The 24,846-nt window shown below is 39.3% G+C and overlaps 1 protein-coding gene across 3 annotated transcripts in view; it reads right to left on the bottom strand.

Annotated features, from left to right (window-relative positions):
• Positions 1-24,846, bottom strand: part of PLOD2 (procollagen-lysine,2-oxoglutarate 5-dioxygenase 2) — a 48,791-nt gene that overhangs the window by 20,298 nt on the left and 3,647 nt on the right. For all 3 annotated transcript variants that reach the window (XM_048313864.1, XM_048313862.1, XM_048313863.1), the window contains exons 2-8: positions 14,158-14,249; positions 12,571-12,707; positions 6,819-6,982; positions 5,567-5,679; positions 3,611-3,674; positions 2,743-2,840; positions 890-991 (exon numbers count right to left, since the gene is read on the bottom strand). In XM_048313864.1, the coding sequence (XP_048169821.1) occupies positions 890-991; positions 2,743-2,840; positions 3,611-3,674; positions 5,567-5,679; positions 6,819-6,982; positions 12,571-12,707; positions 14,158-14,249 (770 nt within the window). The remainder of the gene's footprint in view (positions 1-889; positions 992-2,742; positions 2,841-3,610; positions 3,675-5,566; positions 5,680-6,818; positions 6,983-12,570; positions 12,708-14,157; positions 14,250-24,846) is intronic.

Genomic DNA, 24,846 nt, shown 5'->3' on the forward strand with positions numbered 1-24,846 from the left:
CCTAGAAATTCTTTCACTTTTTCCTTTCATTATAAAGATAACAAGCCACTATTTCTTTCATGCTATCCTCAACGTGACCTTCTAAGACCTGTTCTCATTCTAATCTTCAATACAGAAATGAAATGAAACAGCTGCTGGAAAGAGCCTGTTAGGAATAATCAGAATTTACTTTTTCATCCAAGTCTTACAATTCCACATGGTAGAGCTTAGTATTTACTCTGCCTCAAATTTATTGCATACAAGCTGAAATATTTATAGAGACATGAAAGACATCATGCTTGGAGTGAAAGAGCCGAAGCTGCCAAGTACTGGATATACACACATGCCGTGTGTGTGTGTGTGTTTGTCCTACAAGAATTCTGAAAACTGTACTGAAATCCAGTCTCAATTGCATCACATTTTTTTCTATAGAAATACACTAGCTTATATAGTAAAAATATCTGTATTGTCATCTTCAGTGTAAAGCAGTTTTGATCATTTAATCTCAGAAAATAGTAATTGTAATCATGTTAGTTAACTACTAAACTCTATTTGTAACAGAAGTTGTTCAAATGATGCATATTGAGTGTTTTTTAGGTCTGCTGCTAAAAATCTGAAATATCTAAACAATTTTTCTACCTCTCCCAAAATTCTAATTATTCTCTTGAACCTTGCACAATTCAAAAATTGTTCATTCACTCTCACTGAACGGAGGTGAAGATCTGGAGGGCTTTTGGGGATGGCATCATCTTCAGTAATACTGTGAAAACCTATATTAAAAGACATGCATAAAAACATTCCTGAAAGTAGTAAAACAATATTGCATAAGGAAGCCACTTGGCCTCAGAAATCACTAAACACCTATCAACTGTACCCAAAAGGGCTTTGTTCCAGTGAAGAGTATTCTTACCTTTACTGCTGACAGGTCTAGTAAGTCTAAATCACAAATACTGCAACCAGTTTCCCGTGTCCAAGCATTAGGAATATAGTTTCCCAAATAATTCAGGTGAATCTGGTAAATAAATGAACAATTCAAATTAATGACAGATGCTTGCAAAGGATGATCTGTACCTTTCAAAAAATTCAGGTTTATTCATTTAATCACTTGTAACTAAAGGCAACTGACTAGAAACAGACATACAAAATCTGCAGGTAAAAAACTATTCTTTTTCGTTTACGAAACAGATTATATATGTACCATGAAGTCTACAAAAATGAGTATTTCATAAAAATGACATGCACTTGGGGTGAAAAATAAAAGTATTACATGTCAGAATGTGAGAATAATTTGGTATCCATTTCAAGAAGTGCATCTAACCAATGAAATTTACTAATATGAAAATTAGAGAGATGAAATATGAAAAAAGAAGCATCTTACAAACAAAAAACTTAACTACTAGGAGTTAATTCTGGGACTTATCTTCATGCTGGTTTATTTACTAACTGGTGAAAACTTTTTCCAACCCTAGCATACCGTCATCTTCTTGATTCAATTCTATGTTTAAAACAGAAGAATTTAGCCACACTGAAAAAGTGATGCATAGAAAGAGTTTCCTCTTTGTTTTTAAAACACCACTACAGGCAGAGGTTGAATTTTTTTTAATGTACCATAACACATGGATTAGTAGAAGTTGTTCCATCCTAAGCTGTTTGCCCAAATGTAAAATACAGAACCTTTCTTTTCATTGGCAACATGTCAGCAAAGTCAGTGATGACAGAATTTGAGGATTTAATTGAGGCAAAAATAGCAATATGGAAGGAATTTGTCATACATTTCATCTCTACTGAGTAGTTATAAGCCTAACAGATAAAATCATCATTCTATTCACCAATAGCAAAATCAAAATACAAGTGCAAAAACAACGTAGCAGCATTCCCTGGATATTCATGAGTTTCAAACTCTACTTCATTCTTCTGAAAGGCATTTTTTCTGAAAGTAAGGAGCTACAGTAAGGAACATTTATTCAGAAGAAATTAGAAAGTAGCCATGCCCAATCCTTCAGCCAACAGACAGTACTATAAAAGATACACCTTTACACTTCTTTGGCTTAGAACAAAAGGTGCAACTGCCATATTACCAAAACACAGCCATTTCTCTCAGAGAAACGGTTCAGGGACCTCTAAACCACTGAATCCATACACATGAACAGAATCTGTCAGAATAGCTATTTCACAGGGCAGACAGTGTCCTACCACACGCCCAAAGCTGGCAAGCCACGGGCACACTGATGGCAGGGATCAGCGACACTGAAGGCAACAGCAAAAGCCAGCCACACGTGGACCTAGATAGATACACACACACTTACATAGAGGCTTTTTCTTGTGCCTAATACAATTTCTTTTTTATATATGTGTATACACACACCTGGGTCTAGGTTAGGAACAGATGTGTTACTGTTTTGTATCCCAGCCTGTCACTCCTGGTGAGATTACCCTATTCTTCTGATTGCCATTTAATAACCAGATAGAGATTGCTCACTAGCTTCAAGAACAGCTTTGTGTTAGTGAACAAATTAACAAAAGCTTACTTGCTTCTAACATCCCAGGCTACAATGAACTTGGGAGCAGAATTAGTTGTTTCAGCAAAACTATCAAGTTACAGTGACATCAGAATAGCATGAATCAGAATGGGGGTTTTATCCTCTCAATTACTAATAACATTAAATGGAAATGTGTATGTTGTTTCATACTCTTCTATCCTTGGTTTTTTGCCTCCAATAATGTTGTGATTTTACAGGAAAATAAAACCAAACTGTCACTCACTTTAGTTGGACCATTTCCATGAATGGTGACTGGTAGGGTGTCATACACTGAATTCCTTGCTCTTACTTTTCCTTCTTCAAATTTCAGAAGGACTTCATCTGCAAATCAACAAAGCAGTATAGGAAGTTCATAAATAAAAGCTAAAATTTCAGAGTTCTTTAAGTCCTTGCTGATACAATATACCTTGCTATTGCAATCACTGTCAGTATTATTTAGAAGCTTTTGTTCATTTTTTTAAACTAGATCTTGAATTCTAATATCCTTATGATAAATAAGGTGACATCAAACTTCATTTCTCATCAGCAGCTTAAGTATTAGAATAAAATCTGCTTTAAAAATAATTCTAATTTAGTGCAAATGCAATTTATAGAGAAATCATAGTTATTTCAGATATGATCTGACTACAAAAATTTATTCGATAATGGAAGGCCAAATGTAAGAAAGGAAGTTTTGCACAGATACATTTTTCCATTTAAATTCATGACAGTTAAATGCAGGAAATTCTACATTATTCCACATTCGACTTCACTATGTATAGCCATTTGCATCTAAAATACAATTTTAATTACTAATCTTACTCCTGTAATTAAGTCTTTGAAAGGCAGATGGAAAAATGGTCCTTAACTCTATTTACTGCCAACTTCATTTATTTAGAACTATTTTTCCTATTTTAAATAAAATATTTTTTCAATGAGAGAATTCAATTAATAATCAACCCAAAAGACCTGTAACTAATCTGGTGATCAGGTCTACCCAACCAAATATTTCCTTAAAATAAGCATATGTTTAAGGAACCACATTCATGGTTAAGCAAAAAAATTGTTAATAACAGTTAATCAAACACACAATGTGCAGATCATATACATACCAACAGCTCCATTTAGGGTCTGGAAAATTGCACATTTGTGGTCCAAAGTAATGTTAATGCGCTCCTGAAATCAAAGCACCAAAGATGTTGAGGCGTTCTAAAGCCAATGTTTTTACAGTAACATTGCAGTTACACCACAGTGGCAGCAAGGAGTCAGGGAAAATGACTCTTTACATTCTTTACATTGTTACCTTCTTCTGTATTCCCAAGTTGTGCAGTTGTATAGCAATCGGTTTTGCATATGCAGAAACTTTAAACTTGAAGGATAAAGGTCATAACTCTCCACAGGAACTGCAATTTAGCAGTATAAGCCAAAGACAATTTGTGTCTTAAAAAAAATTTAACAAGTGTTGGCCAGGAAACAAAACATACTGTGTTTCAGAATCATAAAAATGCAAAAGTCAAATTTAAAACATGTTCCTAATGTTGTATTACTAATCCTAGCTAGATTCTTACTTTAAATACCATGTTTCACCATCTTTAAAATGTTGATTCCAGTATGTAACATTTAAAACACACTTAAAAACCCCTACACAGATGACATCCTTTGTTTTGGTCTTCCAAGATTTTCTTACATATTCTACAGCATTGGGCATATTATTACTATACAAAGAATTGGTGGTGATGTATAGTAAGCACCATGGAAGTGTTTTGAACCATGGTGCAGCAGTGCTCTGCACAGATACACAGCTTTGGTCTAGGAGACAATCTGTTTAGACAACTAATTATATTACTCCTGACTTGGATGCAGAAATCAGCTTTAGTATCTCTACACCCTATCTTTTCAATTGGCATCTGACTTAACTTGCATAAAAGCAATTCAGACACTAAAGGCTGGAAGGAATTTCCTATGAGGAGCAGCTGAGGTTTGTCTAGTTTAGAGGAGCAGGCTGAGGGGCCATCTCTGTGCTCCCTGCAGCTTCCTGAGGAGGGGAAGGGGAGAGGGAGCTGCTAACCTGGTGGGAATGGTTCAAAGCTGCACCAGGGAAGGTTCAGACTGGACATTAGGAAACATTTTTCATGAAGAGGGTGGTCAAACCCTGGATCAGTTCCTAGAGAGGTTGTCAATACCTCCAAGCCTGTCAAGCGCTTAAAAAGCATTTGGGCAATGACCTTAGTAACACACTTCAGCTTTTGGTCAGTCCCATACTGGTCAGCCAGTTGGACTAGATGATCACTGTAGGTCTCTTCCAACAGAAATATTCTACTCTATTTCTGAATCTGTATCCAAGCAGACCTGATTTTCCATTACGTTATGCCAGAAACAACACATATATATCTCAAGAACTTTGCATCTGCCTTAACCATACAAATTACCAAAATCTTTCTCAAAATTCTGCTATATCAGCTTCTAAACACTTTTTTGCACCAATATATTGTTAACTTTCCTTATCCCTCTTTCTTCCAGCATCAGGGACATGCTTCCGACATCTGTCATGCTCTAATGGTGTTATTCAGCAGAGGACTTTGTTAAGGGAGAGCACAGAGAGGTCTTCACCAAAAATTTACAATGCAGCTTTATTGAACATATTTGCACAAAAAGCTGAAGGCAGGATCTGAAATGGCAGCAAGCCAGAATATAAAACACTGGATTCAGCAAGTAGTTCAGTGACACCCTGGAAAAATGCCACATTCTCTGGCCATCAAACTGCCAAGTACATGGTACCCTCATTGAGATGAATGTGTCTGATCATATACCTCAGAGCTGTTATTTCTAACAATGAAGCACAACCTGCCTGGGTCTGAAGACAGCCTGAAATAATATATCAAGTCATGACCCTTTGTGAGCCTGTTCATCATTCCAGCAGTAGGAACCTCAGGAGAACAAACACAACTGTCAACATGGCACTCCAGTATAAAAAGACAGCATTCCTTTTCTTTTCATCCCCCAGTGTTTTATGAGGAGCAGCATGTTATTTCAATCAGAAAGAAATGAGAAAGCAAGTTACTACCTACCCTTGCCAATGGGTCAACATAGATTTTGGTGTAAAACAGCTGGTCATCATCATTATCCTGCAGATTCCATTGCTGCACAATACGATTTATGTATGGAGCATAACCAATAAATCCTGCAACATCACACACACATAGGTTATTTCCATACAAAACATTACCCTGCCAACATCTACCAATCAGGGGCTTCATTCTGAGTGGTGCCAGTAAAGAAAAAGTATGAAATTTATGAAACTTGGCTCAAAAGCCCAGTACCTTCTTACATTGTTACATACCTTCTTCCTGAGGTATGTAACAGGTCTGTTTCAAAAAGTTAATAATTAATGGTTATTTTTATACTAATGGTATTTTAATGGAAAAAATACATCTGATCTGTCTAGGATAGTCCTGAGAACACCAAAGCATGATATCAGATTATCACTTTTCCCAAGAAGCCCATCTGTGGCAAAAGTTTCATTTTCATCAATCACTTCTTACTGGCAGAGATGTCTGAATCTAATATTGCCAGAAATCCAGTGAGAGTCCAACTCAAAACCAATATACACCAAAATAAAAAAGATAGGGCACATAGGTGAGGGAAAGAAACAGGGACAGTCCCAGGTCTGCACATTGAAGAAGGGTGCCCCAGAAATGACACACTCAAAAGCTGCTACAGAGCACAGTATCCATATCAGTGCATGTATTAATCAAGTGCAAAATTATTAGCAAGCTAGCATTTGAAGGAGGATCCCAGAATTAATCCATCATTGAGATTAACAGGAGTAGCTACCACTCTTTTTAGAAGGAGCTGTGTAAGCCATGCTGAGAGGCCAGGCAGAGCTGCCAGCACATCCACCCCACGTGCAGAGACCTCCAGAAACCAGGCAGCTGAGTGAGGGAATTCTGCGACCAGGCTAAACTGTGCCTATAAATAGCCCGTGCTGCTTTGCCTGGGCTTGTACTCTGCATTGTTTCTGAAGCAATGGGGTCATCCTTGCACAGCATCTCGCTGCCACACACAGTTGCTTGCTAGACCCTTACTGTATTTATCTGCTTTTTGCAAGTTATTGCCAAACACACACTGCAAATTTGAATGAAAACTATGCCTCAGCACAGAAGAGGAGCTATTCGAGGGGAGGGGAGGGGAGGAAGATGACAGCATTTCTATGTCCTCTATTTTATACTTGGGGAGTTCAGGAACAGCTCCATACACAACAAATACACAGAACAGATAATAGAGGTGGGTCATGTTCAAGTATTTGAGGATCACACTTGCCTCCTGAGTTCAGGAATCGTTTTCCACTCCGGACAACAGGATACTTGTCAGCCAGCCTTTTATCTGGCCAAATTAGTCCATCTGCTGCAAACACCACTCTATGATTAGTTTCCTGAAATTTCTTTAGCAGTTCTTCAGGGCCCCCAGCAAAGATAACATCATAGCTTAAAAGGAAAGAAAATACATCTATTAGGTTAGCTTAAGTTTAATGTTTCTGTGTTCAAAAGAAGTCATTGGACTATCCAAACTTAAAAATCAAACAGCCCTTTTATTCTGAAAAATGACTCAACTAAATCATATTTAACCAACGTGTAAAAATTCTATACCCTTCTAGGAGAGAAACTTCGATCAGTACTACTTATCCAAAGTAGTTTCCCCTCCTGCTTTTTAACCTTTCACATTTTGGACATTCTTTTTTCTTCAGATTTTGTCTACCTGAAACTGATTTTCCTATTTCAGGTATTTTGAGTAAAAAAATACTTTTTTTCCCTTTAGAAAACTCTTTATGTTTTTAAGAATAAAAATTTTAAAAAAGAAATCAAACCTTAACAAATGAAAGAGTGGACTGAGAGATGACTTGGGTAGTTTTCACTGGGAAAATCTAGATCTTGCTCCAAAACAGAACAGCCCTGACTTTTCTGAAAAGCCTTATCAAGAATGTACTTAGATCTCAATGAAGTCTAGTTGCCCATAAAAAGTGTATTGCATCCTGACAATACATAGATCTTTCTCCTACAACCTCTTTAACATGCTGAAGACTTTAAAGGCTCAAAGCATCACAGTATCTATTTATGAAAAACTTCACTTGCCTTTACAGCTTGATCAGATTTAAGTCTCAATTCCTATTGAGGATAAAGGCCTAAAGGCGGAGGGCTCATCTTTGGCTGTTACCCACAGACGAAGGTCACCAGTGTGCCAAACCAGAACGAAACTTGCCTGGGTTTGGCGAAGGTCCTGTAAGAATGGAGTATCCCAAGCCTGGTGGTTTCTCGTGGCTGAACCAAATCTAAACCAATGCCTGGCGGGCACAGGGGGTTGGGAACACAACCAACCAAACCAAGCAAACAAACCAATCCCCCCACCATAGGAAGGGATGCCACACACTAGACCAGTCTGCTCAAAACCCCATCCAACCTGGCCTGGAACTTGGAATTTGCCAGGAATTGGGCATCCACAACTTCTCTGGATGACCTGTGCCAATGCCTCCCACTTCAAGGTTCTCTTTATACAGCATGAGGAATGACATAGTGAGATTGGAATCACATCACAGATTAGTCTCTGGCTGAAGCAGCAAAATATTTTACTGGCAGCATCTCAACTTTTCAGTTCCCTCATCTGAATGCAGGAATATTCTTACTCTACACACACACCTTAGAAATTAAAAATCACCAGCCCTTATAACATTATAGCTACCAAAAACCAAGGTCTAACCTTAACCAAGACTTTTCTTGCAAAGCCTTTCAGCTGGGCTAACCAGGACAGCAGCTAACTAGGACTCCACCTGCAGTACACAGAACATTGCAATGTATTACCCAGCAACAGTGCCAACAGATCAAGCATTACTGACTTATGGTACTCCTTTATTACAGTCCTGAAATTATTCAAGCTGTCTTTTCTTTAAAGAGGATTTCATGAAATTGGCCTAAGAGAACTGAACAACAGCTGGCTTACAAATGTAAAAAAAGATTTTCACCACAAAGCAAAGTATGAACCCTGGAGAGGAAGCATGTTATGTAGTCTATATAAGTACGTGGTTTTCTGAAAACACTTATGTTTTTCTGCAACTTTGGCAGAAGAACGCATGAAAGAAATTGTACATTTTGGACCTTCCCCAGTTTCACAAAAAATGCCTGTTTCTGCCCAAATTTACAGGAATACACTTCACTCCCTTTTCCACTGAATTTCTGTAGCCTGACTCAATGCCAGACTGAGCCTGTAGAACACACAAGAAACAGGAGACACGTTGAAGACAGACAAAAAGAGATCTGTCTGAGGCTTTAACTTAATAGTTTATGGCAGGCTGTGCTTCTCCTCTGTGATCAGGTTAGTGCTGCTGCTGCTATGACTTACAGGAAGGAACCAAACACCCTGGAACATTGCTTCCAAGGACTCTCATTCTGTAAAAGAAAGCCAAAGTTAGCAACATGCTGGGCCAGCCACAGGCTCTGCTTGTGAAAGGGATATGCTACTTAACACAACACAGTTTATAATCCTAAACCCAGTGCTGAGCTGCTAAACTGCAATGGATATTATGCAGCACTATTAATCCAGCATGAAGCCACATTTTTCATTAATGTTCAAGGCCCTCTGTTTTGACAAGAGGTGACATGCTGTCACCACACCTCTTCCTGAGCAGGACCTCCACCAGCCTTCTACCCCTTGCTGCCAATGTCCTCATAAGCTGCTTGATGAGGCTCACACTTTTCTCTCCAGGCAAAAAGAAAATTTCTGAACACCTGTAAATGCATCATTTGCCTTGTTTGCCTGCTATGTCAGATTGCATTCAGCCTATTCAAACCTCACCTCCTGCTGTAAGGGAGGATTCACTTCAGGTCTACACCACTAAGACCATCACAAAACAGGTCCCAGGAGTATCCTTGACAGTTTATACTGTTATTAGAGGTGATGCAATGACTTACTTCAAATAGGACTTCAAAATTTGACAGGGAAAAGAGAGTGTGGATATATGCAGGAAAAAGCAGGCTTCCTTGGCAACCAGGAAAAGCTCAGATACTCTTTATTTATTCTTCATAAAGCCCTCCAATTAAGTAGAAAGCAAGAAAAAAAACAAAACAAAACCAAACCCAGAAACTTTCCACAACCTAATCCCATTTCCTGAAGCTCCCAGATGGCAAATGCTTGGGACTGGAATCCACCCCTCCTTCCCCCTCTTTCACAGCAGCAAAGCATCCTGGCTATGCACCCTGCACTCCCAGCAACACAGGAAAACAGCAATGGAGACCCAGGTGCTCTAGAACTGACCATGGAATTTTTGCATCCACAACTTTAACAGTGAGAACTTGCTGCTCTTGGAGCTGCAGGTTAAGAGCTCAAAATACGAGTGAGAGAGTGCCTACTAGTGACTAGCAACGTCAGCCACACAGCTATTTTGTCACTTAGACTGTATCCCCACCAGGATCACACCTTAACTATTTTGAGATACATAGAAAATATAATTATCCCTTCGTTTCAGACAAATGTTGAAAAGAATACAACAAAACAAACAACAAACTGAGAAGCTTCAAAATTCTTCCACGATACAAAGAGATGGCTGTGGAAGTTCTGGATGAACAGTCACAGCACCAACCAATTTATCCAGTCTACGCTGGCCATTAGCCAGTTCAATCTGAAATGGTCCAAAATAAACCAGTAGTTAGCTCGAGCAAAAACAAGCCTAATTTAAATAGTGTTCCATCTGCAGGCATTTTGCTATCTACACACAGGCACAAGCTGTCCACAGAAGAGGCTCAAACTATTTCCAGAATTCTGAGCCATATAACAAACTGCTCAAAAAAACCAAATAAACAAAAAACAAACAACAAAAAACCAAGAAACGAAGTTTAAGTAAATAGTTCCCTAGAACTTGCCTAGTTACAGTAAGCAAACCAGACATTTCCTTTCCCCACCCCCAAGATTAATATTCCAAATGCTTCACAATGAATATAATAAAAAACACTTTAAGAAGAAAGGAAGTTCATGACATTTGTCTTTTCCAAACTTACTGCTACATTGATCAATGCTTAAATTGCAAACCAGGATTTCTGGAAATGAAAAAGCCCACTAGAATTAAAATATAATGCTAGAATCAGCAAACTTTTTTTCTCTCCTATCTGGAATCAGTTCCACCAGCTTTAAATAAATATGTACTTGGAATTTCAGACCTCAGGAACTTGGGAGGCTTAAATCCTGGGATTTTTCATGGGAAGAAAGATTATAGTTTCTGCACTTCAACACACATGGTCCTCTGTACTCTGTCACCCGTGCCAGCAGACAGCCTGCCCCTCCAGAGAGTAAATTATGATAGAGAAAATCTGAGCTAGACCCTGGTACCAATGTGATAATAAATTTGCATATTTTACCATATAGGAAGAAAATAGTTATTAATCAGGATAATAAATCCAGAAACAAAGAAATTCAATGTAGGCAGAAAACATTTGGGAAATGTTTGATTCATCTGAGCTTTAGTACAGAAAAAAATCTTTCAAATAAACCTTTAAAAGTTTCAGTTCTTTATGATTAGTAGGACAACGCTACGAACAAACATGAATGTATTTACTTCTAGAAAGATACTTTTTCCACTTAATAAATACAAAATTGATCAAGTCAATAGGAAAAGAAATTCAAAAACTGAATGTGTACCTCTAAACGATGTTACTTTTACAGACCTAAGTAGACAAAGAAAATATTCAGCATAATAAGCATCCCTTATAATGCTTATAATTTAGTGAAAATTATTTAGATTTTTTGCTTTCTAGGTATTTCTTTTACTCATCACAAGAGGTAAAATCAGAACAGAAAATTGAGTAACATATTTGAATTTGCTACCAGTTTAATAAGCTACTTCAACTTTTCTGAAGTGTTAACTTATGCAAAACAACAAATTAATTTTCCATAATATGCCACTGTCCAGCCACTTTGCCATGTGATGATGTCTGCTGTGCAAATTCTGCCAAGCTCCTGCCTTGAAAAAGTGTCTTTAAATTTCTTCAGCTGTCAAATTTTAAATAAATAAAGCAGGTTAAAAGCTGAAAGAGAACTCTGGAGCAGACATTCCAACAAGACTGGGTAACAGCAGCATGGGTGAACTCATACATGACCCTCTCCAAGCTCACACTCAGCTACCTCTCTACAAGGCAGCCTGTCTGCAACTGGAGCTTCCTGTCCCTGATTCAAGACTCAGTCCCACGCCTTCCTTGAGGGATTATTTCAGACCTGTGACCCTGCTCCAGTTAACATTAGCATGGAAGAGTCTGGTGTCTGCTGCAAGCTGGATTCTGAGCTACTCTGATCCTGCTGTTGTCACAGGAGGAAAATAAGAGGAAGAGCAGAGGGAATCAATGGAGAAAGTGTGATTTGAACATGTTTAAGCTCCATGTTTTCTGTGACAGGGAGAAACCTATCTGGCCTCCAGGGAGGATGTTCAAGCATAGCTGTGCTACGAGCTATAATCTGGCACCTGCACCAGTACTGTCTCTGCATCCTTCCACCACACAGATCATATAGGCACCAGGCTACATCTGACACCAAGCCTCTTGTTTCAGCTCTCTAACATGTAAAAGAAGTTCTCCTGTTAAATGCTTTCCTCAGGGACCCATTTTCCAGCTTCCTCCATACCACTGTTACTTCATGGAACAAGGTAATGCCTCTGGTTCCTACTGGCCACTTTACTTCTGGAGCTGCTTTTGCTTCCCCTCCCATCCACACTCCCAGCCTGCAGCCACATCCTGCTCTCACTGCAGCTGAACGGGGAGAGGAAAAATGCTTGCCTAAAAGCCTGTCAGCTCCCAGTAACATTTTTGTACCCCCTCGAGGCAGCAGAACTATGAACAACTCTTACAGCTGTAAATCTGTTAAAAAGTAACAATTGCTCCAAAAGCAATCTATTTTTATGAATGAAGAAAAAAAGACACAAACTCTCTCAAATAAAACAGCAAGGAACAAAAGCATCATGCAACTTTCAGCATGTCACAGCAGCTACTTTTGCATGTCTACCCAAACTAAAATATAAAGACAAGAAGCCAGGTTTGCTCACCATTCAACAAACAGTACAACCAAGTCCTCTTGATCAGCATAGCTTCCAATGCCTTCTTTCAGCAGTCGAACTTTCTGCCCTCCGCCAATAGAGTTGGGCAGCTCACCACCTTTCCACTCTTCACCTTTTCCAAGAACCTGGAAAAAAGAAAAACAAAAAGGCACTTCTTGCTAGTACCCAAACCCATGAGGCTTTTTTAAAGCAGACCCTTATTGAAAACAGATGCTAAAGCAGAAGCAACACATTAAAGCATAGCAAGCCAGCACTTCCAGCATCGTAAGTTTTCCATGTCTGAAGCAGCATTCATCACAATGACATCATTGCAAAAACATGAGAGAGACATTTCTTAACCAAATAAGAATCAAGCAATTGCCTGCTACTGCCATTTACTCAAATGTGTCTCCTTCAGAAAAAAAAATAGAAAAAAAAAAGCTAAGGATTGTTCCAAAATTTGTATTTGAAAAACATTCTAAATGAGAACTTTAAAATTCAATAAAATCACTTTAGGAACAGGAGGCACAAAAGACCTTGGTGGATCAAGGTGTAACTAATTAAAATTGCAAGCTTCAATCCTTTTGTACAGAATGGAAAGGATAGGTTTCCCAGTACACAGCTCACTGCTAAAACTCAGCTAAACATAAAACTCCTTCCCAGCCAAGCACTATAGAAGATTATATGTCAAAAAAGGAAAGGAAAAAAATAAGCTTTTTATGTGTTTTGAACATAATGTTTTTGGAACGCACAAAGCCTGGAAGAACTACATTGCATGATGTTTTGGACAAATCTGCAAAGCTAGAAGTTGTATCCAGAGCTCAGGCTGCTCAGGTGCTTTAGTACAGCTTTATCATATTAGGAAAGGTCTTCTCAGTCCTCCAAATTCAGTGGTAGAAGTCAAAAGACCCAAAAAATTTCCTATTTATAGTGCAGGCACTGTGGTAAGTAAGCAGAAAAATTTCATAACAGCATCTGAATTCCTGGATTTTCTCTTGGCAGAACCAATTTGTGGGGAAAGTTTAGAAGGTTAGTGCCCTCCCTTTTTCCCAAGGTCATGCAGAGGCCAGCTGAAGTACGTGTCATATGGAGGCGTGAAGCAAGGCAGAAAAGGCTGGCAAGAATGACAACATGCATTGTCCTCTCAGAAATTACGGGTTCCTGGGAAACACAGTGAAGTTTTCAGCTGTGACCCTCGCTCCTGCCTTGCAGCAGCGTTCCAGCCTTGCTTAAGGAAAGGGATAGAAAGTTCTGGAGTGCAGTAGAGCTCCCAGAAGCAGTCATGCAGATGAAATCGGCCACACTGAAAAACAAGGCTTTGTGATAAAATATCACAGAACCTGTCAGTGAGGAGGATGCAATGCTGACCACGATAGCTCCTATGGCAGTGGAAGCACCTCCCTCCCATGGTGGTTCAGAGGGAAATCAGCAGGTACACAACAGGGAGAGCAGCAAGTGCCCTACCCACACCGCAGCTCTGCTGGTGTTTCCCTCTGTTCCAGCACAAAAGGAAGCTAAGGCAAAGTCAGCTACCATTTTACTGGTTCTGTTTTACACCATGCAGAGTACAAATACTTGGTACAAAACACACAATACCTTTACTGTGTAGTTGAAATGCTTTGCAGTTTGCATGAAACGGTGAAAGCCATCGGTTTCTTTAGTTGCTACAGTAAAGACTAGTAGTTTATCTGAGGAAGAAAAAGAAGGAAAATGTATTAATATGCTTTCAGGGCACAGTTTATATCAAAAAATGCAATGAACAGCACTAGACTGGGGGCTTTATGACTTTCTGTGTCTCATTCAAAGAGAGGAGGCAAACACACTGTCACAGTATAGGTGTGAGACATTAGCAAACAACAACTGCTATGGACAAGGTGCTGTACTTAAAATTATCCTCTGGAAGAGGAAGCAAGTAAGTCTAACTACTCTGTAAACAACTAGTTCACAAAAACAAAGCTAGTATGACTACTGGACAGGAAGAAGTCTTCAAAACAAAAATACCTTACTACTTTTCAGTCTGATACAATCCTGTTACCTCTTACCACAGGACTGAGTGGTGCTAAGAGAACTTTACCCAACCCCAGTAGCTCCCCTGAAAGCCAACAGTGCATATTCTTCATGAAAATAAGTCCAAAACCCCCAACCATTGAAACCAGCCCCTCAACAAACAGCATTTAGTGCTTTTAAGTCCTTGGGCAGAGATAAAAGAGCAAGGAGTTTGCTTGGTTGGTTTTTTATTTGGAGCATATGTACATTACAGCACTGCTAATTTTGCCCTCTTACTGCACACAGGCAAGTGGCCATGCAACCAATTTCCTCTTCACATTCCAGAACTTTTAACACAGTTCAAATGGGGTCATGAATTCCCACTAAATAGCTTCCCAATTAAACTACTGAACAACATTTAGAACCCTATGCAATATGCTGCATAATCAAACTAAATACTTTGAAGCTATGAGAAGGATACTACCCCTATCTAAAATCAAGTGTTTAATCAGACCAGTGTGGATGCTAGAATACATTGCATGTCCCCAATTCAGCCCAAGTTCAAGCAACAGCTACTGTCTAAACAGAGCCCATGAGATCAATCCTTATAATAAAATAAAATTAATCACCTATGATGAGTATTCCAGACACAGTGCCCGCTACTGCATTACTTGCCAAAAAAACATCCTCCGGATTTATCTTCCTCAGTCCAGTAACATGTGCTAGAAGTGTCTGCTATGGAAAACATTCCTATTAACTATTCAGCTTTGTCCACCACCACAGGCTTAGCAGCCCTCAGACATCATCCTGAGTGTATTCAAACCACTCACCACTTGCCATTTTGTTTTATGTGACACCAGCAAAAGTTAACACAAAAGGTGATGACGCAGTTCCCACTTTGTAGAAGAAATGCACCTTGCAAGTTACTCACGCAATGCTCTGCAGCCAACACTTCAAGTGTATTGGCTCAGGCAAAAATACCTGTCAGAGTACAGACATAGTTTGTAGAGAAACATAAACCCCCTTGTTCTAATGAAATTCAAGTCTGTCGGAAGTAGCCACAGCAGACAAACTCTGCAGACCAGTCTCAGGTGGCACCCATACGGTTTCTGCCGAAATACAGCTTAGACTCAGCCAACAGGTCAGTTCCAGAACATCCTGCCAGGTCAGACAGTGCTCTGGCTACTCCATCCTCAACAGCAGCTGTACCGGCGTACATGAGGAAGAGCAGGGATGAGACAAATACATAGGATACTTTCTCTGCTTTTTCTACTGGTCTCAATTTAAGGGTGTTCCTGTCTTAGGTGGTGTTTCTGCAAATTCCAGAACACCTGATCTGCTTTGTGACCTTGCTCTTCCTTAGCCACTCCTTGAACAGATGTAACCTTTAAGCAGTGACAGCATCCTGTGCCCAGTACCTACACCACAAAAAATCTGTGTCTTGAGCAGGGCTCCTACAATTTTATCTGACACTGCCCAAATTCCTCAGCTACAGACACTTCTACCTGCCCTCCCCACGACACACAATTTTGTGGATTTCTCTCACATCCTGCTATTGCTTTTTCTTTTTTTTTTTTTTTGGCTGGGCTGTGTGTGGGAGGCATGTCTGTGAACGGGCACAGCAGACAATCCTTTTCCTCAACAGTCCTAGAGACAACTTTAACTGCTGGCTCTACCAAACCAGACTGACACTCCTGCAATACAATACACAACAAAGAAGAAACTGGAAATACTGTAAATGCTTCCATCAACTCAACTTTAGCATCCAAAATTTTGGAAAGACAGATTTGGAAGATTAATTGCTCCACCTTTTTCCCCCGAAGTGCTAGCAGACTTTTGTAAGGAAGAATCAGAAGAAAATCCCCCAAGTACATCTCAAAAGGCCAGGAGGACCTCACAGTGAAATGAATTCACACTGACTCACAGAGACACAAACAGAGCAATAATGGTTCAATACCTTCCAAAGAGTTTATTCTAAAGATCATGCAATTTCAAGTAATTCTACTGAGGTCACCACAAAATGAATAAAGAACATTATGTCTTAGACTATGACTAAAACAGGACTGAGGACAGAGGAGGGTTTTCCTCTATAAAGGAAATTATGACTATTTTTTTGTTAAGGCACTACATTTTCAAATTACAGGGAACTGGAAAACTCTGATCATACCAGAACTGCATCATCACGCCAACCAAATCCATTGTTAAAAGTTTCCTAGGTGACCAGATCACTGACTATAACCATGGACTTTGGTTTGAAGTAGGCATATTTCACACCTACACATTGCTAAGAAATGCTAACAACAAGATTTCAAAAATCTGTACTTAACAACATGATGTAAATGACAAAATGTGGGCTGCATCAGATTCATTCCACAGTTACTAAGTCAAAGAAAGTATTAAAGTAACATACAAGTACAGTTTGGCAAGCAAAAAATAATCTACTGTTCCTTATAGGATATTGTTACTCTTTTAATGGAATACACATTATTCATGTGTTTCAAGATTCACCATGGAGTCTGGTATGTTACTTGACTTTTGTGGAATGGGAAAAAAGAGAAAAATGTGCCAAATCCTACGGGATTTCAACCTGAACTATACAAAATGAAGAAAGCTGAGCAGAAAAATAATGTAGTTTATATTGACATGAAATGGCAAAAGACCTTGTACTGCACCAATGGACAATGAAGCAATCTAAACAGGCAGCCTGAGTCGGGTTTGCAAACAGCCACAGAACAAAAGACAGCTATTTTAAAGGTACTATTTACACTGGAAATGTTTTCTTTTTAACATGCTTCCCCATGGCCCTTGTTTTTTTTTTTTTTAATTAGAGATAAAGTTTAAAAGGTTTTATTTCATGTCTTTGTTGCATCACTGACAATTTTAAGTGCAGCTGGTACTTAAACAATTTTTAAGTGCAGCAGAAGAGTAATTATAGCATTTGAAGTCCCTTTAGAATTAAAGTTTCATTATAGATTACTTAGTCTTTGCTGGGGCCTCTTTTTTTTGTTGTTGTTTTGGTTTGTTTGTTTTGTGGGGTGGTTTGTTTTTGTTTTTTTTAAGTAAGCTGTATCTGACCAAAGAGCAGAGAAACATGCTTTTATTCTATACATAGTATATATGGAGAAACAATGCAAAGTGCTTTAAATGATAGTTATCTTGGCACATTATAGAGGGTATTATTAACCAAATAAGGAAAGCAGAACCATTCTCCTCCAGCTAATAAAAAATATTAATCTAATTCCTATATTTAGATGGGACAACTTGCACAGCTTCACTGGCAGGCTTCCACTAAATGTAGCATGGGAGATGCTTGTTTCTTCCAGGGGAAGTGAGAGAAGAAAAGGCTTCCGACCACTAAATACTTCTGCTAATTTCCTTTCAACCTTTTAAACTTCATTCACTTTGAAAAATCTATTCCTTGCCCACTACATTTAGGTACAACAACCTCTTGGAACACTTATCCCATTTGTGCTTAGCAACATGAAGCCAAAGTGACTTTCATGATCAGGAGTGTCAATGTGAAGTACAGCACTTCCAAGGGAGTAAGTTTATCCAAGTGTCATTTCCATTTCAGGATGTGCTCAGCTATTTCAGCTGCTGCAACCCACAGTGTCCCTCTGCTGTGCAGAGCAGGTTTGAGTCCAGGACAAGTCCTGTGGGTGCAGAGGTTCAGGGCTGCACCAGAACCCTCCCTGCACAGAGAGGTTGAGTGAGTGCCCGGAGCCCCCAGCAGTATCCCAGTCTCCAGCTGTGCAATGAAGACCCAGGCACAGCTGTGAAAGGATGGCTGCAATTACTCAGACCCAAAGCTACCACTGTGGCCTGGTACTCCTCAGTGAGAGCACAGCAAAAACCCCACAAAGAATTCCAGCTGCAGCTGGACACTGCTCCGGCTTCACTATCCACTCCACAAGCTCCTACCCTCCACTGAGGCGTCCACCCTAAGGAGCTCTGCTGTGTGATCTTGATCTTACACACAGGCTTGAGCTCTACAGTTCAAGGCTGACTATTCCCCCCACACAGGGAAAATACAATCTTGGGAGTATCTTCCAAGAGGAACAGCATCCTCAAAATGCAAATCTCCATGAGACCAAGAACACAGCAGGTGGTCCCACTCCTCCCCACTCACAGGCTACTGAGATGCCACAGAGGGTACAGCTGTCAGCTCCCCTGCACACAGCCGGCCAGAGGCACCTTGGCAGTCACTGGAGGGGATTGCTGAGCTTGGCATTTATTTCCACAAGTCAGTTTGTGTAAAAAGGAAATGTAAACCCTATACTGAAGTTCAACAGGAAAGCATGAAAAAAATCTCCCAAGAGCTCCATGCCAGGTATGCGTTCAGTTACTAGGATGAAATTGTGCCAGACAGATTTCCAGTAGTTACACCCACAAAACAGCTGTTCTGTTTTGAAAACAAGCCTGAGAGGGCATGCATTTAGCCAAGAAAAGTATATCCAGTGACAAACAGAATTCATTTTTACATGCAAATTAGAAACCCTCTAATATCACAACACAAATTGTGAAAGACAACACCACCACACATGGAACACATGCAGCACATTAGGAAATCCAGCGAAAGTTTATCAAAACAACTCACTCTTCTACTCTTTTTTTTTTTTTTCTGCTACCTTCAGGGACCTGACTGCATCATAAATGTCTATTTCCAGAAAGAAGATCAATAAACCAGAGCCTTTGTCTTCAGTGAATTGCCTGGCAAGGTCTCAGCCAGGAATTGCCATGGCAGGACTGCTTTAAGTAGCAGTGACCTTTCTCCCTGCATCCTGGCAAAGAAGCATGCAAGGAACTACAGTCATTCCTCACACGCCCACATGGTTCTTGTTTATCTTGAATGAACACTCACAGAGATTACTACATAATTTCTACCAGGGGTTGTGGGCACTAGTATAGTAGCTTCAGAGCAGCCAAAACTGAGGATACTGCTCACAGCCACACGGAAGCTGACATTTAGTCCTTGGATTCAAGTACTACAGACTTCTCTGGAGTGGAAGTGAGCTGGAAGATCAAAGGACGTCTCTTTGTGGTACCACATTATGACATTAAAATCTATCTCTGTCTTTAAAACTAGTGGCTTATAATGGTAAACAAATGATGTTTGGTACTTGTAATACATTTTTATCCATATTCTAGTATCTACATAAAACAGCCTACTTTCCTGTTTGCAAATTATATTCCACCCCGAGCTGCTCAAAACAGTAATCCAAAGAACCATTAAGACAACTAAAATACCAAAGAGCACTTTCAAAATCCGGATCTTTTAACACAACACAATCTTCCACTTATCACTCACAAAGGCAATATTAGACTCCTCAAAAAAAATTTGGATTTTCTACTATGAATAGGAGTTATTGACTAAACTTAAGATTCTGTGTCAAATAAAATATTTGAAAATCTGCATACTCTGAAAATATGTCAAACAGCTGGAGATGGGAAAAAACCATCATTTAAAATGTAGCCATGATTGTAAGTTATACCTACCGACATGTTTTGGTTAATGTAATCCAGCAGCAAACAAAGACCTCAAGTACACAATGAGAAAAACACAAGTTTTAAACATTTATATATGTATGTATGCATATACACATCCAGTGAGAGCTTATGACGTACGTATGCTCAAGTAAAGTAGTAAGCCACCAGAAGAGTTTCTGGTCCAATAAAACTTTTGGCATAAAGAGAGAAAGCGCAGAGCCATCTGACAGCTGTTTATCTTCCCCCTAGGATTCTTTAGAAACACAACAATGTGCTGAAATAGCAAACACGGTCATCTTCTTTTCTCAGGAAATAAATGTGCATTACACTGCAGGAGGGGGAAAGATGACTGGGGCATGAAACAATACTACTTCATACTTGGGAGTCCTAAAGTTTTTTTTATCTGATCTTTATACAATACAGTCATCTTCCGCTCTGCACAGAACGTTGCTGCATGCCTCCACTCATCCCACACTTCACTGCTTCCCAGAGACACAGACTGGTTTCAAAGTCCCACTAACCACAGCCATGATCACATAGCAAGATTGGATTCTCTGCAGTTCAATAGCATGGTTGGATTGATGCTAAAAATGATCCTTGGATGGGAAAAAAATATGCTTTAAAAACTCATGAAAGATCAGAAAGTGGTACAAGTGAAAATAAAAGATGAAATTAGAATTAACAGATAGCAAATTAAGAGCAGTCATGGACTGCCAAACACATAGTACATACTGATTTTCTATACCAATACAATTCTTGACTGAGAGAGGTTTTCTAAGAATCAAGGCCTTCAAGGGCCAGAATTTGAAGAAGCAGACCTTACTGTACAGACCTCAGTTTGATCTGTCTTCCTCTGTATCACAAACCTTCCTTTAATCACTGCACTTCAATACATACATGTCACTGCAAAATACAGAGAGTAACACAAACATTATTTATGTAATTTCCAAAAACTTACGAGATTCTTCTTGGCCAGCTATTAACAGATTTGTAGACATCTTTCTGGGATGGTATAACGTTTTTGCAGAACTAATGGAGGCAGACAAGTACCACCTCTGCTACCACCTGATCTTTATATTGGTCCAATCTCCAGGAAAAAAAATATGCTTCTGTCTTTAAGCTGTTGCAAACAGTTTACAACCACAACTGGCATTTACGGTTATCAGGATCACTCCATGCATGGGCTGTCTGTGGATAATTCTTCCTATGCTCTTCCACATTATTCGTAAACCTTGCTGAAGTTACAGAGCAATAGCTATAGATATCAAAGCTGCCAGCACTGTCCCAAGCCAGGGAACAGACCTAATAAAGGCAGGAAGCTTTCAGGAGCTCTCTAGGGAAAGAAATACAGAAAGTATTATTTCCCACTTTCAATTACTTTCAAAAACCTGGTACTGTTCCAACTTCCTCAGCCTGTACGTGCTTCCTGTTGCAGGGTTCTCCCTCTTCTCACGTGTTTTAAAGGAATAAAGAAGCTAAGTTAGCAGAAACACAGCCATACATTAAGCAAGAGTGGCTCTGAATTTTCTCACAGTATAGAATCTATGTTAGATTAGCACATGCTAACACACAGCCCCTGGACAGGACACTAAAATTCTTTTTTTCCTACGAACTGAAATTCCTTCAGGCTTTAATTCACAGCATGCAGTGGTGTGAACAGGCATTTTCCTCTTCCATGCAGACTGACTCAAATGGCGAGTGTGCAGAGCTGCTGCTCACTGCTGTCTTTTATCACATCATTTCTGATGTCACACTGATACAGCATCTAAAACAGTTACAGTAAAACGATCAAATGTTGAACAGAGCCAGCTCAAACCCAGTTAAATAAAAACTCATGACCCACAAATCACAACTCTTTCTGTGTATGTTTATCCATACCTACATACACTTTCCAAGATTAGCAGGTACTCCCGATATACAACTGATTTCAGGAAGCATTTGAAAGCCGATTATGTCTCAGCTCTTAACTTACTTTCTTTGAATTTAGTAGTATTGAATACACAGTCAACAAGAGCTCATTAAGAACTGTATGCGCACTCATCAATCACGCACATCAGCCCCGAGTGCAGCACTGGCCAGTGCTCAGGCCTGCACTCGCTCTAATGCAAGATTTCCTTGTTTTGATAGTTGAACAAAGCCGAATACAAGCAGCAGTAAAGTGTTTTTCCATCAGCTTCAGAGGACTTGGATGAGACCCTATGTACTGAGTCAGTTATTCCGTGGTAAAGCAAAGATAAGAGTGTTCCTTAGTTCCCAAACTAAGAAAAAAATTTAAATCGACCGTTTGTAAATGACATCATTGCCATGCATGAAGGAACTCCTAGCTGCCTAACTTCCTGAAAAATGGGAAACAGATCAGGTTACAGCTGTTTATGGGTGCCCAGATAGAAATCAAACCATAAGAATCTTGAGAGTGGAGAGGATGGAGTCATGGCACAGGTCGTGTCTTGTTTGAACGCATGGCTTGGACAGCTCTGCTATAAACTGTCATCAGAGCTGTGCAGCTGAGAGCAGGACACAATTAGCATCAGCTGGCTAAGTGAGAAGTTTACTCAGCTTCTGCCTTTTTGTAGCCTTGCCCTCTCTTGTCTCTCTCATAAATATGTATCTGGAGAAGAGCATGCTTCTTCTTAGGCTGTTGTTTAACAAATCCAGCTGTTTAAACAGAAGCAGTCACACACAGAATCAGGCACGGTTAAAGTCAATTTTTTGACAGTTAATCAATCCATCAGTGAAACTCAGCAGTTAAGATTTGCAATAGTGGTTTCTCCTTAGACTAGTCTTTAATAAAAAAAAAAAAAGAAAGAGAAATTGAAGCTGGATGTGGGACCATCCTGAAGACCCACAGCTTCCCTTTGCTGTCCTTCGTGCCTGCACTGCAGTTCATGTTGTAAGCAGATGCTACCACCCAGATCAGTCAGTTCATTTGAAAAAGCTGCCCACAGTTTCACATCTGGCCCTATGTCCGAATATGGGACATGTAAAATTCTTCACACAAACACAAGTGACACTACTCCAGAAATAAAAAGAAATCCCATATTTTTCAAAGTTCCCTCTCCTGTGTGAACAAGAAATTTAAACTCCACACTTGTGCCCTGTCTTGTGCAACTCAGTCTTTCAAATCATGAAATAAAAACTTCTGTCCTACTTGTGACACAAGACACCATGACATGTCATGTATGATGTATATTTAAAGATGCTTTTAGCACCATACATTTCACCCAGCAAGTTCAGGAACTAAAGTTATGGGTTTGGTTCTGATCCAACACATGTACAATGGCTTTACAGTGATGTAACACAGAATTAAGCAAAGTGCTTACAAAGACACCATATCAAAGTTTCATATGAACTAAAAAAACCAAACCATCTATTTTTACTTTTTTTTGAAAAACAAGGTAAAAAAAATTAAAGAGCAACACCATCAGATACTGATTAGTTTCTGCACAGCTGATTTCAGCAAGAATGGGCTCATTCAGCACACTAACACAGACCCATAGGTACAGAATTCGTTCTCAAAGGAGTGGCACTTAAATGACAAGCCTATTTTTGTTTAGCATTTTTTTGTCTTTGTTTCCTTACAGTTAGTTTCCATTAATTACAAATACTGCAGCTTTAAAAATGTACTTGCTCTTTCATTACAAGAACAGATATATGGGATAAAACTGCAACTTTATGTATTTAGTCTCCTTATCACCAGTATAATCCACATTTTTAAAATCAAATTTGCCTTAAGGAAAAATCTAGAAGTAGTTCTCTAAATCCTAAAGCTACTTGTAGTGTCAGGCTATGACTGCAAGCTTGTATTCCCTGATAGTTAAGCATCATTTATTCCCTAGAGCTACATCACCACACGAGACACAATCCTGCTGTAAACTGTTTGGTCAAGCTGTGCTTTGTGCTGGAAGAGCCCTGCTACTGTTTAAATTAAGAGGGATCAAAAATATTCTTCACTTTTCAACCTGTTTGCAACTGGTCCTTCAAAAACTAAAAGAAATTAACATTATAAATGAAAACACCCTTTCTGTGACCATACTTACTCCCCATGACAAGGGAGTTCACTTGAGCAGCATGTCAAGTAATTTGTAATCCAGACTGGCAGCTCTACACAAATGGAAAGACATTGCTTTTGATTACACAGTGATAGTGCTAATTCAACAGACAAACTAAAGACTTCCTTATGAAAAGACAAAGTCACTTGTGCTTAAGTAAGCAGCAGTGAGGGAACAAGCTAAAAACTTGCACACAAATTATGACTCTCCAGAATATGTCACCAACCTAAAGAAAACCCTGAGAAATAATGTTAGTTTAGATCCTTGACAGAAATGCATTTCACACAAACCACCCCTGGCTCAGATAAACACGGTGGTCATTCCACTAAGCCTTTTCAGTGCAATTTACAGCATCCAATATTGATGATAAAAGTCACAACTGTTTTACTTCTCCTTGCTTTAATTAGAAATGCATTTTACAGTCAAAGTTGCAGTAACCCTACTGTATATCACGGAGAGAAGCAATGTCACATCCAACCCTGTGGTATACTTCCACATCTTAATTATTCCCTCCACCTACGAAAAGAAAGAAAAGCCAGACCAAACAAATCTACTTTTTTTTTTTTTTTAATTTTGCCACAGAGACTGGCACTGTGTGGCCTCTAACCCAAGTGCTTCAGAGAACACAGACTGCAGACCTTGGGTGTCTTCAAGGATGAGTATTTTCGAAGGGAAAAATATGTGATGAAAGCACAGCTTTGCTGCTCTGCACCTCTACAGCAATGTTTGCTTACTTTTAACTAACTTCCAAACACCCACATCC

The sequence above is a fragment of the Corvus hawaiiensis genome, chromosome 10 (genome assembly GCF_020740725.1).
Source record: "Corvus hawaiiensis isolate bCorHaw1 chromosome 10, bCorHaw1.pri.cur, whole genome shotgun sequence".
Taxonomy (NCBI): Eukaryota; Metazoa; Chordata; class Aves; order Passeriformes; family Corvidae; genus Corvus; species Corvus hawaiiensis.